This window comes from Rhyacophila brunnea, unplaced genomic scaffold, assembly GCF_057557595.1.
Source record: "Rhyacophila brunnea isolate RB1 unplaced genomic scaffold, BYU_Rbru_1.0 scaffold_9, whole genome shotgun sequence".
In the NCBI taxonomy this organism is placed as follows: Eukaryota; Metazoa; Arthropoda; class Insecta; order Trichoptera; family Rhyacophilidae; genus Rhyacophila; species Rhyacophila brunnea.
In genome coordinates, this window is record NW_028233361.1 from 42627781 (window position 1) to 42649650 (window position 21870).

At 34.8% G+C, this 21870-nt stretch overlaps 1 protein-coding gene across 1 annotated transcript in view; it reads right to left on the reverse strand.

Moving 5' to 3' along the window:
* Spt-I (serine palmitoyltransferase subunit I) overlaps nt 1–21870 on the reverse strand; it is a 35202-nt gene that overhangs the window by 1603 nt on the left and 11729 nt on the right. Inside the window, exons 2-5 of the mRNA XM_085959695.1 lie at nt 11245–11717; nt 9814–10072; nt 4141–4300; nt 2981–3104 (exon numbers count right to left, since the gene is read on the reverse strand). Of these exons, the coding sequence (XP_085815821.1) occupies nt 2981–3104; nt 4141–4300; nt 9814–10072; nt 11245–11717 (1016 nt within the window). The remainder of the gene's footprint in view (nt 1–2980; nt 3105–4140; nt 4301–9813; nt 10073–11244; nt 11718–21870) is intronic.

Here is a 21870-nt window from a genome sequence, read left to right on the forward strand (position 1 = left end):
AAATGTCAAAAGTTAAAAATCCTCCTCCTGTCAAATAGCATTTTGGTTAATTCGCCTTTTTTACAAAACACCGACGATATGTCTGAGATCAATGACATTATTAATGGACAACGCACTCAATACAGTAGCTAGCAAGCAAATTCGCGCATAGTGACATTCGCACATGCATAGATAGACTTCACGCAATTTCCATTATGCGATATCACGTATCGGGAATTTATAGCAATATCACCTTTATTGTAATGGCGTTAGAATAGTGTTTCTAGTGTCAATGTTCATTCGAGCGAACCCGTTCGAACCGAACCATTCGGCAGACCCGACAAAAAGCATTGGGAATTTATAGCAATATCACCTTTATTGTAATGGCGTTAGAACAGATAATGCCATGCGGCAGACCCGACAAAAAAGTGAGTGTCATTTTTTTTTCCAGATGCTTCGTCCATATTAATGTCATTGTCTGAGATGCATTCGGCAGTTTTTTGGACATATTATTCGGCGTGGATAACTTGGAGAGTCTGGAAGTTTTGGGTAGCCTCCAGGAAAAGCGAAGCAGACAAAGAGCGTCAGTACGCTGGAGTGACCGAGTGAAGGAACATACTGTGGGCAACCTTCACTCTGCTCTGAGAGAAGCAGACGACTGAGATTAGTTTTGATCTCGCTAAATAATTTCAAATGTTATAATAGAAATAACATATAAGTCTCCATCTGTGAATAGTCCAAATTCTTTGCTTTGAGTATATTTCTCAATACAAAGTAAATTTAGATTTATTTACATATTTTTTGGAGGTTATTTATTCAGGAAGTTCACAATGTGACATTTAGATAAAAAAGGAACAATTTATAAAAGTAAATAATACAAATTTATGTACAAAACGTGCTCATTGCATAAAATTGAATATCCAATTTTTACATTAATTATTCAATTATTCCAGTGTTGGTTTTGAAACATATTTAGTACAACTTACGAACGTACATATGATAAATTATAAAGTGTTTGCAGATACTAAAAACACTACATTTAACGCTATACACAGATGCGTTTTTTCCCAGCTGGATAGATGCCTCTTCAAAGATGCTAGATCTGGCAAAAAAAACTGTAAGTTTGCAACACTGCCAAGAAGAGACGGTTTAAAAATCCAAAGCTAAGTTGTACTTATTTAAATTTTTCAATGCTTTTTAGATAGCAAATTTATTTATTTATTTGAAAATAAATCAGATAAAGCTAGTTCCTCATGTATTCATAAACAGCTGTTTTTGAGCAGCCATTTTAAAACAATCTGTCACACATTTGACATGTGTTACAAAAATTAGATATACATCCAACTTCCGACAGTTCTATCAACACGATAAAGATTAGTAAGAATAATCAGAAGACTTTCGACAGGTTTCAAAACGGCATAACTAATCATTGAGATAAGAAATTGGCATTACATTTGCACAAATCGTTGGAGCACATAATAATGAATTACTGTTCCCAATGAGTGAACTTTGTTTATAAAAAGCGTTATCCATTTCCTAGGTTCAATAGTCCATGACGGAATATTTAAAATATGCGAATAACAGTGCACTTAAAGTTATTATTTAAACAGCTACATGTCACATTTTCTCACACTTTCCTTATAAATTATCTTTAGTAGGTATACTTGTGAATTTAAAAATTGTGCGTGCGCAATAGTCGCGAAATCATTGTAAGGCATAAAGCCCACCAAAAAAGCGCTCGACGCGCTCACTACTGAGTAGGCCCCCTCCCACCCGCGCATTACCCTTCACCTATGTAATAAGGGGCCCAAGAAGCACAAAATAATTATTATTACAGCGTCTCTCATAGCAAAGCAATAAAAATATTATATTATTTCTCGGGGCTTGTAATTAAAATCGGACACGCAATAACTAAGCAAAGAGTACACTGTTCTTATATAATGGCTTCTCGCCCGTTTTATCGACGACGCTTCGAGGAGCGTGATTTTGCTTGCTGTGTTCAATGAATGGACTACGTTGTATTTTCGTTAATTCGTATCGCTGAGAAGCGAAAAACGGTGACTCATGGGGCAGGCGGGCACAAGGCATCGTCAAATCCAGTGTGCGCTGGCGTATTTGATTACGTTGTATTTCCGATGATTTACGCGCCACTTGTAGAAATTTTACGCGAGCGCCCCACTCGCTGCGTCAATGGGCTTTATGCCTAAGTCCTCTGCCGTCACTAAACCAACTGTCCTGAAGCGCACGATATAATATTATATTTTTTTAAATCTTGACCCAGACCGTAGGCCTGTAGGAATTGAATAGTGAGAATATAATATAATATAATTTGTGATTCTGAAGGGGAAGCGTTAACTATTTCTATTTTTATTTCCATTACCAGCTTACGTGAAAGTCTTTTTTAATTTAACCATGAGAAAGACCCATGTCACCTCGTCGTATGACTTGATTCGTATTGGTACACTCACGGCCTGCCTCAGGAGTGAAGAGAAAGAAAAGATGTGAATCCCGGACTTTAAACTGAGGCGTAGTTTCACCGTAACATCATGCAGTAGACTCTTCGCACAGTAGGAGAATAGTTTGACGACGGGTGCAATGAGTGCCCAAAAGAAGATCAAAACTTATAATTTTCTTGATAGTGAAAAGCGAGTATTGGTGTTTACATCATTCGTAACGCATCAGAATTTTCTGCCAAAAGATGTAATATGTTGAAGTTGATGACTAACAATGGGAGAGTGATATATCAGAGCTTATTTGAAGTTGGACATACCTGTTATAAATAATCAAAACGCTGACATACAACATATTATTAATTTTCAAATAAAGACATCACAGAAATGCTAACAAGTGATGTGATGCTAATATTTCTTAAAGCTCCCTCCAGTATATTCCAAGCCCCTATGATGTTAACAAACCCTTTTTATGAGGTTTGGTTTTTTGGCCCTGCCGTGGATCTAAGTGTAAAACGGTCAGAATGTGGACAGTGAACGAATTATAATACCTTTGAAGTTTCTTTGAGTTGGCTCTGAGTCTGGCCATTAGGGTGGGGTCAGCCTCGATAAAGTCCAGAGCCGTGATGGCGGCTTGAGTCAACAGAGGCGGTAAAGATGCACTGAAGCAGTATCCTGGAACGATTACAAAAACATTATATGGCCGATCGTCATACGGTTTTTTTCTGCGCTACTCAGCTTTAATTTTTTTTTTTATTTCAAATACAAAAAACATGCAGTAAAGGGTTATTTTTCTTATGGTGTCCAACTTGCGGAAATGCATTATTGCAGAAAATATGGCCAGAGTATGCAGCTTTTTAGCATGTGAATTAATTCAAATAAAACACAATATATGGTACTAATTCCACTTAGTTTAATAATAAATCAGGACCGGTTTCGTCCGCTTGAAAGGAACAATGTCCTTTTGAAGAAGACGAAGCCAGAGGGCACTAAGTGGAAATAGTATGACATATTATTGTACTTAGTTCATTTATTAGATTTATATGATAAAGGTTTTTAAAAATTACTTTTATCCAAAACTTTTCCTAATCGCCCATTTGTTTGATTGTTTTCATGTCAACTTGCATCCTCCGTAATATTAAGATGTCACTATGTGTTAAGTCGATATTTAATATATTATTACTTGAAAAATGCTATATAAACATATAAATTAATATCAATACTGGCAAAACACAATAAACCAACTAATAATTATTAGGCTGATCAGATTAAATATTTGTAAGCACGTTCAATTCTGGAAAAAAATATTAACAAAACTTAGTGTTTTTCCAGTAGAGATTGACGTGTATTCGCATTGACTGAGTCATATTGGGCTGTCATTTCAGATCGTTTGACAGTTGAGTGACAAATTGTTATTGCACCCTTCCATTTCTAATCATTTTCTTGATTTATATCTTTGTAAATCTTAATTTCTATCCTTATCATGTATCAATCAAGGTTGGTTCTTGGAATCAATTACAATACACTCAATTATAGTTTACGTTTATGATTTCAAACAGTCCGGGTTATCAGCGGAACCAATTAGCAGGACTATGTTTGGTTCTGCTGTACTTAATTTAATATTGTTCTCAGACTCCACTTTCAGATTTTTTACTAAAAATATTTACTTTGATAATTATTATAGTAAAATATGCTGATGTTTCGTGCTTACCTAATCCGGAAAGTCTCTGGTGCTCTACGATGTAATGGCTGCCGACGCAGAAGCCGCCAATAGAGTTAAAGGAATGTTCGAGGGAACCGACAATCAGGTCAACCTCGTGTACGGGAATGTCAAAGTGTTCTGTCAGCCCGCGCCCATGTTTTCCTATTACCTGGAAAGATATAATCAATATTCATATCTTGTAACAATAATGAATGAAACAATGGGGAAAATACTTGCTCCATTGACTACAGTCACGGCTATGTAGGCGCATGATAGCTGTAAAAATAACCTAAATACAATTGGCCTCAAAACGTATTAGAAAACATTGAAGTTATTATGAAACCTAGTAGGTATGTATAATACTTACAAGTCATTATTTTTTCAAATATCTTTTGCATCTCACAATAAAACTACGGACATGGGTCATTGCCAAACATAGTGTTAACATTGTCAAGGCAAAAATTCATTGACTTATGCAATTATCATGGAAACTCGATTTGGATATGTTAAAAAAAAAATTATACAGCAATGATTATGTAAGTATTAGTTATGAAATCAAGAAAAACTGTTACAAAATGGACTAGCCTTGAATCTTTCCGTTTAAGATAATGAGTTAAGAATTAATAATCTATAAAAATAGTAAATTAATTTAAATAAATTACATTCCAATGAAACAGATAGCGAGCGGAGAATTACAAGGTTCTAAGTGTTTGTCCTTGGCGAAACAAAAGTAACGAGGTAGCTTAGAATAATACTTCATTTTTTGGTTTGTTTTCTCAAAGATGAACACATGGGACATTGTAATATTAGGCTCGCGAGATGTCGTATGTACAGATTTCACCCCAGAAAAAGAAAAAATACAAACTATTTAGGTAAATTAAATATTACTTCATCTTATTCTTCATCAGGACCTCGTGCTTGAGGATCGTGAACCGGATGATTTTACAAGACCTGCGGCACTCTTAAATTGGAGCATCAACTGTTTGCTTTAATATTTCGATGTGGCATGTCTACAAGATAAGACGGCGTGGACGACACAAACAGACACTAACGATCTTAATATCTCATAGGTGATCACCCTTAGTTTTGAGTACTTGCAGGTCAGCTGTTTATCGCTAGAGTCAACGTGCGGAGTGTCCGGGTATGGGCAATGTATCTAGAAAAGTTCGGTATTTCACGGTTTAATCAACGAGAAGCTATAGGTAGTAGGCGGAGTAAATGTGGAAGTTAGTGGCACTTACTAGATTTTCTAAATTCTGCCCCCTCAAAATTCAATAAAAAATAGTATCAGTATTTTTCAAAATGGACCCCCCAAACATTTTTTTTGTGTACGCGCCTGATTGGAAGAAACAGATTTCTTATAAACCTGGATTAAATATTTTTGTATGTAGTAGGTTTGAAGATGTCTTGAATATAATAGTCATGACGAACCACTTGGTTGACGCAAAGACAATAATTGTAATCAATGGTATCCAGCTCGAGCAGATCTGCAACGACATTTATCTCAGACAAGTGTCATGGACAAAAATTTGCATGCAGTGCTTTTGATTGCAATACTGATGTAGGTGTCTAAAAGCACCAACTGGATATTCATATAAATCTAACCATTCGAGGGCTTAGTGTCAAACAACACTATCTACAAAAGTGCAACTTTACAGGAGAGCCAAAAATCGTTATTTTAGATTCTTGTAACTCAACAAGGGAAATGTTTATTTAAAACCTAATGTTAATATTTTATAATTTATTGTGTATTGTACATTTATTTTGCTTATGATGATGTTAAAATTTATAGGGATAGTTTTTAAAAAACATGAAAACAAGGGTAACTTATGTAGTTAGCGTTAAACTTTACTGACGATTTAATAAGAAATTAGAAAAGATTGACACAACGTTGTTTGACTATCATGTAGCCGTAAATGTAAAATAACGTTATCTCAAAAAAAAAAAAAAAACCTTTTTTGTAGATAACGTTGTCTGACTTTAAGCACTCGCATTGTCCATATTAACATAGTTAACTCATATACAGTGCTGACGACACGGCTGCCGTGTCGGCTTTAGCCCATTAGATATTATTAGTATGTTATTTAAATGTTGTAATTAAACATTAATTAACTGGTCCGCAGTAAATGAGTTAATTTGAGAAATATCAAATCGAATCAATTGATTTCTTCATACTATATATCTGTACATTTTATTTCTATATTTATTTCACCTGGACGAAGTCGCAGGCAATTATTGTAGGTGGAGAATATAACAGTAGACCTGTGCCATATAAATACCGGTTGGATTGTTACACAAAATGACAGAAGACGTCAATCAGTGCGTGTGTCACCTACTCAACCATAAAATCAATCAGATACTTTGATGGAACAATTAATTGTTAGAAACAAATCATAGCGTAGAATTTAACCGTAATAAATGAAAAATCCAAGGCTATAAAAATCAAAAACAAGGTCAGAAGTCAATCATGCAAATGACTGCACTGAAGTGTGAACATGAAGTGTTTGGACAATGGAAATTTGAAAAAAATTAATTCATAGACTGTATAATTTTTTTTATTTGGAGAGTTATTTGATTTGTTATTAATCAATAAATGGCAATTTACCAAACAAAGAATGTATGGAGGAAACTTTCTGAGCGTAAAATGGTACATATTAATTGGAAAATGGAGAAAAGATGTGGAGACATTATAGGCCATGTTATTTAGCTATCAGAAATTCCTGAGAAAGTCGCTATTAAGTTTTGGAGAATGATTAACAACTAATTTTCACCAGATCAGTGTAGGATTGGACACGAAAGTGTAATAATATGTTAGATAAGGCGAAGGATTCTTATCCCGGGCATTCACGACGGGATAACCGGAGTAGATGCTGACTACCGAGTTGATCATCAGCAAGCTAGGCACTCGCAACCAACCTCTCCAGTATGACAGTAGGTAACAATATAGTTCGCAGGGATGACAATGTAAAAACTGTCAGGTAGGTTGAATCAAATGGTTTGATCAAATCTTTTGACTTTTGTTCCATTGTGAATGTCTACTACAACAAATACAAGGGTGTATATTAATTTGAGCTCATTTATGAATACACTGTACATTGATATTTTTTATACAATTACTTAAGTATGCCAGCGGTTATCAAAGTTTTTCATTTCACTATGAATTAAAAAAAATATTCTTGGGGTTGCTGCCAAAAGTTGATAATTTAGGTACAGTAGGCGGTCGGTAATCCGGCACCCATATTTTTTCACCTATGCCAGATTGTCGGAAATGCCGGATTATTGGAATTCTATAGGATTTTTAAGATTGTCAAGGTCGGGCACCGAACTGCCGAGCAACTCTGCTCTGTAATCCGGCAGTTTATTGTGAAACCCGCCGGATTATAGAGTAGGAGAGTTGCAAAATGCCGGACTATTGGACGTGCCAGATTACCGAGCGCCTATTGTATTTAGAGTTAACAACAGATTTTGTGTTTATATCGACACCTACATATAAGGTTGGAACTGCAAAATGGTAACTTTTTAGTAGTACGACTTTAATAAATTTTAATGACACCACACGTTAATTTAAATGCTGGAATCGTAATTTTTTAGTTATGCCTATAAAATATTGATTGTTTTTTTTTTTCAATATCATCGTTTTATTATCTTGAAAATTATTTAATAACGGCAATCAATTCAGAATATAAAAAACAGCCAAAAACAGTTAAAATGTTAGAACAAAATTCAAGATATATTATAGAACGCGCAAATAAGGCACAAAGAAATTAGCATTATGTTCGATTTTAGAGGGCCTGTCAAACTTTCACATTGCAATTACACTCCATAACACGATTTCGAGACTTACCAACTTTTGGCAGAAAGGCAACGATATGTTTTGGGCAGCCGATTAACATTTTCCACTAAGAATCACGATCATTACCTTCTCTATGAGCTGCCAAATGAAAACAAATTTTATCTTCAGAAACAAATACATACGTTTTTTTTTACCTTTACTGAGTTGCTGATCGAAAGGTATATTAGAATCAAACAGAAGGGGACATTCCACATGTCAATCTGTACGTAGTATTTTTTTGGGTACTAATTTGGTATAAATTGAAGGCAAAAAGCCCACAGGAAGCAGGGTGAGAATCTTTGAGTAGTTTACAAGGCATTGCTTAATGAACACAAAAAGCAGACACTCCCGCACTGTCAATCTTAACAGCATGAATGAAATGTTTTTTTTTCATTATCGCGTGAAGTAAAGCATATGAATTTATCATTGTGATCGTACACGGGCACCAGTGGCGAAGGGTGGAGGTAGGCTGTTAAGATCCGCCATAAATAGTGCACACTAAACTTTGTGGGTCATTCGTATTTGTTTTCATTGAAATAAGACTACAATTTACAGATGGTGTTAGTTAGTTTTTAAAATTTAATTAAACCGTGCGAAAACCATGCCGTAATCAATAATAGTCAAAAAAATACTTGTCTACATATAAAATATTTAAAATAATGCAAATCATACATAACTTTGGATGTTTTATAGATGGAATAATATTTATTATCTATTATAGTTTGGTTTAGGCAGGGCTTAATGAATTTAAAAATAATGAACCAACAATATTATGTGTAATATGTATTTTTAATCCAACGAAAACAAATAAGTATGTATGAAAAAGTGTGCACAATTTTATTGTATCGCCCAAAATATACCAAAACTATTATGGTTTGGTATAGGCGGGTTTTAATTGATCTCTAAAAACTAACCAACACCATCTGTAAATTGTAGTTAGGTTCAATAAAAACAAATACCTATGTATGACTGAAGAAGTTTAATGTGCACTATTTATGGCCGATCTTAACAGCCTACCTCCACCCTTCGCTACTGATGGGCACATTGTATTAAGATTATCTTGAATTATTACTTTTTGCCTGCGGCGCACACTTTGAATACCACTGGTTTATACAATGATATTGATGACACGCTCACAAATATTAATATTTATTGATGAATGGTGGCTTACAACAAGTCACGAACGGAGTGAATTGAGAGCAGATATTAAACCGTTTATTAGTAATGTCACAATGACGTTGAAACAATAAGCAACGTCCTACTGATTGTTGAATGCTCTTTTATTAATTATATGTGGGTATTTGTATAAAATGTCCGACTTATATGCGGTGTAAATAATAACTGTGCAATTCTTGGCAGATAGACACCAGATAGCTACCTTAGAAATCGGGAGCATCAGTTGTTTTTCCTGTCAAGGTGCAGAATTAACCTGTCATTAGTAATACCAATAGAGAGGGCAGTAACTATGTTCATTCAAATTGCGTGAGAATGAGTTCAGGTGGCTCACCTTCCTAAACGTCGACAATGGGTGATGGACATGATGTAAGCCAAGTTTGATGCTCTCCTCAAAGAGTGCAGTTTTCATTTAAAAACGTTGTTTGCACAAGATTGGGAACCATCTCAATACTGATGATTATCAGTCATTTGATCAAACTATTGGGATATTGCATTGGATTGAACACACATTGGAAAGAGTACCCAAATTTTACAAGACGTGGAATTTAGTCAGAAATCTACGACTTCAGATGCGGACATTTGCCATTATTCGACCGTGGGTGACTGACAAGATAGATTTGAAAAAAAAAAGACAGATGGTAAAAAGAACAAATAAGAAAACATCTCTAACTCACCCCGATAGATAGACTTTCGTCTAGTATGAGTCTCAATTTGTACTTCTTTCGGAGCTGCACTAGGGTGGGCAGGTCACACATGTTTCCCGTGTTGAAGAACATGCCCTCGCTCACGATGAACGATCGCCGCTTTGTCAGCTTGCTGGAGTTAGCCACCAGCAGCTCTTCCAGGTGTGCCATGTCATTGTGACGGTAGTAATGGATGGTGCTGCGTGACGCATCAAAGCCCTTCTGTATTGCGAAGCACACGCACTCGTCACTGGAAAGTAAACACTGTTTTATAAAAACATGTATTAGGTAATCAGCATCATCGATGAGGGTCAATCGAATGCCACATAAAAGGAAATATTTTCACCGAAGATAATCCACTGAAGGTAAAGATAATTTTGTAGAAATATAACATATAAGGAAATACGTAATTGTTTAATTAATCATTTAAGACTCTCCACTTGTTGCAAAAAAAATTCATAATCCTGCAGTGAAGCAAATATGACTGTAAAACTCCACGATATTATCATGCAATTTAGATAACACTAATGCACTGTGAATTTACAATTGTATGCAAGTTGTTATCTCGGATACAGGAAAATTATGAAATGAGGTTACACAGTTGGAATAGACCTACAAGTGACGATTAATATTAACAGGGTCTGGCATTTAAACTCGACTCGACTGCAACGCGTCAAAATATTTCGATGTGATTTTGTTGGTATTCACAAAAACATGTAAACGAATGCTACACGTACTGCTAAAATGCGACATTTTAGTTTGGATGCAATAAATTTCAGACATAATCACAAAATGTAGCACTTCATCATTTATTTTGGCTGACTGAGTGATATCACTGTCCCGGCATGGTCTCACCTATACGCATGGAAGAATGTTGCAATGTTGCGCCAAGTTTTTATTTATGATTATATCCCAGTCGAAACGATTTTCAATGTGCGACTGGGCTTTATACCCCGTTTACACGTGCGTGGATTTACTGTTGACAGTACATATTATCGCGGCCATAACAAGAAAATGTACGTGTAAACACGACGTATTATCCTGCAGTTGCATGCATGGGTCAAAAAAGTTCAGAAGCTTCTGAATTTTCACGTGACAGTCAATCTGCGCCTGCGCAGTAGAACGATAGTAGCGAAACCTGCCAGCAAAAAAATGAACTACATCTCGGAGAGACTCATTTTGAGGTTAACCGATTTTTACGACCTCTAAAATAGTACCAAAAAATAACAATTTCACGTCTTGCTTACTCTTGAAGAATGAGATTGGAGAGGTCAGCACTTTACGTGTAAACAGTTATTGTCAAGATAGTTTAAAATACACACTATTGTTGTCAGTAAATACAAGTAAGTGTAGAGGCACTATAAGGTTAGAAAGTAGAAGAAGGAACATATTATAAGCGATAAAACTCATGATAATACTTACGCGAAGATCAAGTCTCCCTTTTTGGCGTATGCTGGAATAGCACTGGCGACTGTTGAGAATCCGTACGAATAGACGCACGCCTCTTCAACGCCCATAAACTTGGCGAGCCGCTCTTCAAGATCGAGATGGATATCTATGGTACCGTAGAACCCTCGAGGGCCGCACGATCCAACTCCGTACTTTCTCAAAGCGGCTATTGCTTCGTCTTGCATCTTCGGTTCGTTATTTAATGACAAGAAGTTAGTAGCACCCATGTTGCAAGTGTTTTCAGACAGCTTTCCCATGATGGGCGGCTCGTCGACTGTGACTTGCTCGTCGACCAATGGATGCGGCTTCCAGCTCGCTATTCGCTCCTCTGTGGTCATCACACTGGGTTTGTGAGTGATTTTTTGCGACTTCTTACGGAACCAGAGGAAAAAGAATGATGTGCCTATGATGATTTGGACACCGATGGCCCCTGACCACCAACCATACTAAAACAAAAAGAAACAGTAATATTTTCAAGGGATTCTGCTTTTGGTTAATGGTAATTTACAAAATTTATCCTTTCAATTCAAAAATATTGATGAAACTTGCATAGCTTATAGACTATATCGTCGGTCCCTATTAAAAAAGTCGGATCTGCAAAATGCTATTTTTCAGTACGAGCAATCAAAGATGTTTCATCAAATATCCTTTGTGACCTATTGCTTGCCATAATGAATAAAAGTAAGGGTTATAGAAACTTTTCTAAACGTTTATAAACACATCCGTCTGTCCGGTGAACATAGCAGCAACTGTCAGATCGGACGCATTTTGCTCACCCACGCCCAGTCAACAATGTCGGTTGGTAAGAACCGACATTGTTATTCGGACACTCTCGGTAGATCCGTCATTTTTAACTTGAATATCTCGAAATTTTTCAAACAAACAAAAAAACTGTGATTGTGGTATTAATATTTAGTGTTTAAATAATTTTTACGTAATAATCTGAAAATGACAAAATTTCAGATCCGACTTTTTTAATAGGGACCGACGATATTGTTGGTAGGTACAGGTTTAGTAGAGTTTTATCTCGATATCTTGAAAGGTTCTGAAGATACAAGCACCGGAGTGGTGAGGAAGGTGCGGGCGCACGCATACATTCAAACATTATCAAATAATGCACTTTCCCAAAAATTCATCACGAGCAGGTAACGTAAAATGGTCAGATAGCAGCGGTGGAGTGGTTATGTGAGCCTAGATCTAACTCTTGTCCAATCTATTTTTTCATTCTGTACATCTGTCGACATTTTATTTCCGTATTTCTAGTTAGTTTATTGTATAAAGGAACGGCTCTCGCAATATGTCTGAGACGCATTCTGCCATTTTTTGGACATATTGTTCGGCGCAGACCAGATAACCTGGAGAGACTGGTGGTTTTGGGTAGCCTCCAGGGAAGGCGAAGCAGAGGATGCGCTTCAGTGACCCAAGTGAAGGAGCTCACTGGGGGCAGCCTTCGCTCTGCCCTGACAGAAGCAGAGGATCGAGAGGGGATGATTGAATTTCAAGTTGGTTACGATCCTCAGCCACGAGGAAACGACTAAAACGAGAATTATATAAAATATTCATTTGCATAGAATTATTTTTGACCTACGATAATTTGTGAGTTTCTATTTAACGATACATTCTGAAACGGTTGTTATTAGTATGGGGAAATAATGTCATCGGCTATAATAAGTGTGTTATGAGATTTGTATTAGGCAATGTTAAATTAGTATTCTGTGTATGACTAACGTATAAATAATTATTAACTTCCTTCGATAACTGTCAACAATCATTTCACTAATCTACTACGGAGGTTTGGTAAAATGGTTTTTAATGACTGGTAATCTTTTATACTGAAAAAAAAAAACAATTATTGTAATCATCGGTCAAGACGGAACTTGGGTGAAACACAAAAAAATGCTGGCTTTTGATAATTAATAAAAAAAAACATGGTTCTTTCAAAATAAATGATAGATATCGTCGCTGTATTTTAAATACCTCCTAAGTGGTTTGAGTCAAATTCTGAGATAATAGAAAATGATATAAGTATGTTTTAACATTTTTTATAGATCCTAATCATAAATTAAAATTGGATATTTATATTTTTTTAATAATATATTTTTATTATTTAATGGAAAAATCGTAATTTTTTCCATGTTTTTATCATATAGGATTAATTCTATATGCACCATGTTGAATACGTTGAATCATATGTAAACATCAGTGGCGAAGGGTGGAGGTAGGCTGTTAAGATTCGCTATAAATAGTGCACACTAAACTTTTTTAGTCATATGTATTTGTTTTTATTGAACTAAGACTACAATTTACAGATGATGTTGGTTAGTTTTTAAAAATTAATTAAGCCCTGCCTAAACGAAACCATAATAGTTTTGGTCTAATTTGGGCAATACGACAAAATTGTGCACACTTTTTCATTCATAGTTATCTGTTTTCGTTGGATTAAAAATACATATTACACATATTGTTGGTTAATTTTTTTAATTCATTAAGACCTGGCTAAACCAAACTATAATAAATAAAAAATATTATTCTATTTATAAAATGTTGTAAAATATTAAAAAGTTATGTATGATTTAATTGCATATTTGTATATATTTTATGGATAGACATGTATTTTTTGACTATTATCTATTATGACTTGGTTTCTCAGGGTTTAATTGAATTTTAAAAACTGACCAACACTATCTGTAAATTGTAGTCTTATTTCAATGAAAACAAATATGTATGTCTGAAAAAGTTTAATGTGCACTGTTTATGACGGATCTTAACAGCCTACCTCCACCCTTCGCCACTGGTAAACATGCCGTGTTCACATAAGATTATTTTAATACTGATCTATTAGCTCAACATAGGATTAATTACGGTACATGATTTTGGATTCTCTTAGGTATGCTTACATACTGCAGTCTGCAATTTAGAAGTGATCTTTATTTGACTACGTATTTTTTTCGACGAATACGAGGTATAAATAAGAACTCTACCATTCTGGGCAGTGTTGACCTGTGTGTCCATGATAACTATCTTAGAAATAGAGAGTATCAGTTGTTTATTCTTGCAAGGTGCATAACCAACCTGCCATTGGTAATGCTAATTGGGAGGGCGATAACTATGTTCAACCAAATTGCTTCGGGTGTTGATATATTCCACTTGCGTGAGGGCGAGTTAGGTGGATGCTACTTATAAATTCTTAAGATAAGGTCTCCTTAGCAAACTCGTGTACTTATTTGAACTTCTATAGATGTATAATTGTATTTTTACTGCTTTTGTATATTTATATGAATACGTGTATTAATTAAGGCTCTAAGTACCAAAAAGTAGTATTGCCTGTAGTTACAAAATACCGAGTCATTGCAGTAAAATTTCATGAAGCAGACCTTTTGAAAAATGTGGTTTTACAGTGTGAAGCAATCACGGCAGCTTCTATAATTTTAGGTATTAAGAACTCGCAAGTGTCAACTCACCATCGTCAGCCATTTTATATTGAATGAGGTTGACCACTGTAGTGCTATTTACACCATTATAAATAAAACAGGCCAACAAACTTACAACGTCGACAGGTTTAAATATTTTGCTGTATTTTTTTGACTTGCTTGAGGCACTTAGACCATAGTTGAAGTTATTGGCGTTAGTATGTAGAACACTTTTCTATAAAAATGTCAGTTTTTTTGTTTTTGGTACTTAGCGCCTTAATTAATACACGTATTCATTTTATGTTCTCTTTTTATATTTTCATTTTTATTACTTTTTTTCTTTATAATAATGTTTCATGCCATGTTATGAGTGTCTTAAACTTATAATTTGTAATGTCCACAATATGTTAAAAACATAAATTGAAATTGAATGCTCTCACATAATATTAATTTAATATCATTTTTATTTGGTGATTAATTTTTTATTTGATCTTTCCACAAGTGATAATATACAATATCGTCACTGTTCTGGCAGAAGACACTAATTCAAAAAAATGACATATTGAGTTATTACCAAAATGTTCCTTATTTCAAACTTTACCGTCTGGAAACCTTCTTAATAAATAAACAGTCTTTATTTTAAAGTCATCCTTTTTACGATTACTTAATAAACTCACATGATAGACCATTATTTCAAACATTTTAACGACTTCAAAGTCAAATTACTCAAAACTAGTATTCTCCAGTTAGTGTGTTCTGCCAGAACAGAGACAATCTGTATTCAATTATAGATAAATTACTTAATTACAAAATAGTATCAATCATATTGATAAAGACTTTATTTATTAAGAAGGTTTCCAGACAGTATAGTGTGAAATAAGGAACATTTTGGTACTAACTCAATATGTCATTTTTTCGAATTAGTGTTTTCTGCCAGAACAGTGACGATATGGTAAAGAAAGAAAATGCGCATCACATGGTATCAACAACTCATCTTCGTCGACATCACAACATAGGAGATATTTAATATACGGCGATGATATATTATTTCTGTGAATATTCAGTAAATATTACACCTGCTCCCATCTTGCGCTTTTTGACTGGGAGAATAGTGGAATCGCCATTAATGACAAGCACCTCAGTCACCTGCACAGATGACATTGTTGTCTTTGCAAACGACACAGAAGACCACCACAACAAGATCCGAGAGCTTGCAAATGAAAGCCGCAAAGTAGGTTTAAAGATAAACGTATCGAAGATAAAAGTAATGATAAACTGCTTTACTGAACTAAAAGCGATGCTCATCAATAGTGCTCCAATCGAGCGGGTCAACAAATACGGCTATCTCAGACAACAAATGTCAATTGACGATGGTATGTATGACGAGATTGTTCGCAGAACCAAACTAACATGGAATAGTATCTTCAAAAAGACCTCCCTTTGTGTCTTGAGTGTAGTGTTCAATGACTGTACTACCAACGCTTACGTATGCGTGTGAAACATGGTTTTTTTCTAACGTAAGAGAAGTCGAAAAATTACGAGTAGTGCAACGTGCATTTTGTGCATAACACGGAATTCGCTAAACAGATGAAATAGCAACGGGTTGGACATATCGCTCGGCGAGTGGACACCGCTGGACAAATGCCGCCATATAGTGTTACCCAAGGGGCATTAAATGTTCACAGGGATGCCACCATTACGTAGTATTTTGGCCAAATTGTAACATCGGAGGTTTTAATAGCTCAGTGACAATATACTCCTTACGTGTTGAACATACAGTCAAACTTGGTTATTACGATCACGGAAATAGCAAGATCTCGGATGTAATGAGAAAACATTCGTTGACATTTTAGTTTATCATTTTCTCCATACATCTATTCACTTTTATAACGAGCTACTTATCGGATATACTGAGTAAAAATATCGTCAAAATTTTTATTAAAAACTCTTTATGTGTCGATCGTTTAAAAACATTTTCGACCCTAAAGAATGAAATACGACCATAGACCGATGCTGCCGGGATCGGATTACGTTTATAACACTGGTTAAGTGTCTAAGTACCTAATTGGTGTTTTCGCCGAAAAAATTGAAAAAGTTATGGTTGAAATTTCATGTAAAAAATCCAAGCTGAAGTCAGTAGGTACCTACCAGCGTTCATTACAATAAACAACTTCTTTTGTAGTTTATGAATGCCATGCTTGTTTCGGGGAAAAATTCTAATTGTGAATTCTTGTGTTATGTGACCGCTCATTTAAAAATACCTATTCTCTGATATAACGAGTAATGCTTATAACGAGCAAATTCAGTCAGTCCCATCTTCCTCGTAATAATCAAGTTAGACTGTATATCAAATTATTGCTAAGTGGTGTCATAAAAAAACTATTGATACAGCAAAATCGATGTCAAATACTGCGTAAAAATAAATAGTCTGGTTTAATTGATTTTGTCTAGATATGGTTATTTAACACGATCATTTTTTTTTAATCATATTTTGGTAAAAATTATGTCATTGGAAATGGCTAGATTTAAGATAGCGTTATCTCTTATCTCCTGAAGGTATTAAAAACTCAGCTGATGCCTTATCAATATGGATTGATAATTGTAAGATAATAAACTGTACAAAAAACTAGTTAAAACCTTGAGAAGTGGAGTGGTTGAATACGCCTTATGAATAAGTAAAGATAAAACACACGTTTTAACAGAAATTTCTCGATTAAAAAAATTACTTGACATGAATCATTGTTTATAATATGAATTTATGCATTAAATTGATAAACTAAAAATGTGAATCATATAACAGTATTTTGTAGATTAAGAAAAACCAACATATCAAGACGGGTGCGGCAAAATTCAAACACTGCATACATATCGACACCTCCTAAGTAAAAGTCCGTAACAGCGTTTTTGGCCATTTCGACTTGATTGCCTTTTATTAAATAATTTTAATGATTATCGAGAAAAAAACAAAATATTACATCAATGAACTAAAAAAATTACGATATCAGCATTAAAAATTAACGTTGAAATTTATTAAAATCGTACTACTGAAAAGTACCATTTTGCAGTTACGGTTTTATACGTAGGTGTCATATATACAACAGATAAAATAAATATTCAGGAAATGCAAAAGTCAGTTCATCTACTATAATAGTAAAAGTATTTCAATTTACAGTAGACTAATCGCGAGTGGTGAACTACAAGGTTCTAAGTGTTTGTCCTTGGAGAGACAAAAGTACCAATGAGGCAGCTTAGAATAGTACTTCATTGTTGGGTTTGTTTTCTCAAGGACAAACACTTAGAACCTTGTAGTATTAGGCTCGCGTAATGGTGGAGAGAGGCGGCACGGATAAACGGAAAACACTGATAATCCGAACTATGGTTTATTCTTTTTAAAATACCTACTACATTATACATTTCTAAAGCAGACAATTATTTTAACATGTTTAATACTCACTATTTATTAAGAAAATCTATGATTTTGGTTTGTTTGCAGGAATCTTTTGATGATTTTCTAAAATCAGTTTGAATTTTCCTAAAAGCTATTATATCGTTGTATACTGTCCGACAAGAAAATCTAGGCGATAACCGGAAGTCGCTGTAGTCGAAGTGCGATTAACTAAATAGGAGGGCTCGTTAGTTCACAGTTTTAAGACGTGGACATCTCGTCGATAACCGGAAGTCGTTGCAGTTGAAGTGCGATAAAAAGTAGGAGGGGCTTAGTTTACAGTTTTAACACGTTGACAAAAAGATCTTGTTCGACAGTACACCGTATCGTGCACGGATAATCAGGAGTTTACTGTATACACTTTTTTTTAGATAAATCAATGTTTTTTTTAAATAAATATAATAATTACAAGATAAAAAGAACTTCTTATATACGTTTTTAAATTCTGTTGAACCATATAAACTTCACTCGACTAGCTTAAACGATCAAAAAAATTTGTACTTGACATGTCATATTGATTTCCATAGTAACGCACGTATATATTAATAATTTAGTTGCTAGGACCCCAGACCCCTAGCAACCGATAATGGTGTCGAAATAACTTTTCATACAAAACAGAATTAGCTGAAAATGAATTCAATTCTATTTAAAGATGGCTAAAAGTATTTAAAAAATGCATTGGCATCGTGTTCTGATATATTCTAAAAGTTTCATATGTCTAGCTAGTCGGGAAGTTAGTTAAAAATCGATTGCAAGATTTGTACCGGACAAAGAACCACCGGACAAATAAGAATACGAGCTAAGAAAAACGTTGTAAAATACATTAAAACTATGAATTGTTCAAACATATTTTTACTACATAAGAGATAACTAAACATAATAAACTAAATTGACTAAACCAAAGACGTGGGGTGGAGGTAGGCTGTTAAGATCCGACATAATTAGTGCACACTAAACTTTGTCGATCATATTCAATGACATTAATATGGACGAAGCATCTAGAAAATAAAATGACACTCACTTTGTGTCGGGTCTGCCGAATGGCGAAATTCATATTTTAATATCGGTATCCTATGCTCAAATGAACATTCTGCTTGCAAGCGGTCTGGCGACACCGCTGGGTCTGCCCATACAAAATTTCTGACTGTCAGGTTTCGACTCCGCCGTTATTATTGTGTTACAAAATGCCAATGTGCCTAGTTAAAAATTGTAAAAAAATCTACTAAACACTCCAAGAAAGATGGGATATCACTTTGCATGTGTTAGTATTATTTATTATTTATAAAATGCCATTTTAAGATATTGATGAATGTTTATTCAATGCAATTGAATGACAGGAACCATTGGACAGTCAGTCGCCTGTGATTCGCTGAGCTCACTTGCGTCTAATCTCCGAGAAGTCGTAAGTAACCGAGAATCTGTTTCTAACGCAATGAGTCATGACACTAATACGCCATTACAATAAAGGTTATATTACTATAAATTCTCGAAGCTTGTATCGCATAATGGAAACGGATACGTCAATGGTCACGTGACATCTACCTATACATCTGTGAATGACTTTCATGTACAATTTCTCGTGCGCGCCGGGTATGAAGTGAGTCGTCCATTTAATATGTCATTGATCATATTATACTTTGTTTTCACTGAACTAAGAATACAAATTGCAGATGGTGCTTGTTAGTTTTTAAAATTCAATCAAAACCTGACTAAATCAAACCATCAAAGTGCTGGGGAAATCCGGAAAAAATAATGCACACTTTGCCAGTCATTAAAATAAGAATACAAATCGTCGCCGTAGATGTCAAGGGAGCCAGTCCACAAATCACAAAACAAAAAAAATAACATTGTTTTATTGAACTTTTTTGTTTTTAAAGATATAACGGTGAAACTTTCAACATAGAATATACTTTGTGGTATTATCTTTTTATTATTTTGTACAAATAACTAAAAAAAATAGTATCTTAGAAGTTATGTGTGTTATATCTCTTGACCACTGAATATTAAAATGTACAAAAACTGTAGTCAAAAGAGTTTTGTGGCTTAAATCCATTAACTACTGCATCTTTGATGATTTTAAAATGCTTTTGTGTACATTACTCATTTTCGCCAAATTTGTGGCTTGGCTCCCTTGACATCTACGGCGACGAAATTGCAGATGATTTTGGTTAGTTTTTTTTTAAATTAATGTTACTCCTGCCTAAACCAAATCATAATAGATAAAAATATTAGTCTATCTATAAAATATCTAAAAAAAATTATGATTTATTGGCATATCTTATAGATAGACGAATTTTTGATTATTATCTATTATGGCTTGGTTTTACGCAGGTTTTATTTGAATTTTAAAAACTAACAAGCACCATCTGCATGACTAACAAGGACTAACCAACCACAGAACAGATCAATAAATAGAATTCCGATAGGCTATACACCAATACACTATATTTTGATGAAGGGTTTTGAATGTGTCCTACGAAAATGAACCACACATTATAGACGTGCAATAGTGTGTTGCAACCTTCTAATACACCAATATTGAATGAGGGTCAGTGCATAAACCGGGAGCAGTGAACGAAGGACAAGCGTATTTTTGACACGTGTTTAAGTTTATCCCTTATTCTTCCCCACTCGAGATCGGTTGCCTGTTACTCCAGACCCGTTACCTTCCCATTATTTCGGAGTTCCCTGTAACTAACACTATCTGCAATTTGTATTATTAGTTCAATGAAAACAAATAAGTATGACTGACTAAATTTAGTGTGTACTATTTGGTAACTGGACAAAACATAATATGGAGTAACCAATGACATATTAAATGGACAACTCACTTCATATCGGCGCGCACGAGAAATTGTACATGAAAGTCATTTACAGATGTATAGGTAGACGTCACGTGACCATAGACGTATCCATTTCTATTATGCGATACAAGCTTCGAGAATTTATAGTAATATTACCTTTATTGTAATGGCGTATTAGTGTCATTGCGTTAGAAACAGATTCTCGGTTACTTACGACTTCTCGGAGATTAGACGCAAGTGAGCCCAGCGCATCACAGGCGTCTGTCCAATGGTTTCTGTCATTCAATTGCATTGAATAAACATTCATCAATATCTTAAAATGGCATTTTATCAATAATAAATAATACTAACACATGAAAAGTGATATCCCATCTTTCTTGGGAGTGTTTAGTAGATTGTTTTTTACAAATTTTAACTAGGCACATTGGCATTTTGTAACAAAATAATAATGGTAGAGTCGAAACCTGACAGTCAGAAATTTTGTATGGGCAGACCCAGCGGTGTCGCCAGACCGCTTGCAAGCAGAATGTTCATTTGAGCGTAGGATACCGATATTAAAATATGAATTTCGCCATCCGGCAGACCCGACACAAAGTGAGTGTCATTTTATTTTCCAGATGCTTCGGTCCATATTAATGTCATTGGGAGTAACAGAACGGTGACCAAACACAACAGTGACAAAACAGAACAGTGACAAAACAGAACCAGGGGAAAAAGTAAAACATTCAAATTTGTTTTATCTATTATTAATACCTATATATATTCACTGCATGTTGGCCATTTGGCTTAAAAACCTCAATTTATCTGCTTGATTTTGATAATCATGCACAACTCCACAAAATTATTGAACTCATTATTTCGTCGTTCCTAGTCACCTAAGCATTTTGAACATATTATATTGATTAAGACGAGATATACGTAGCTTGCCGGCAACGCCGAG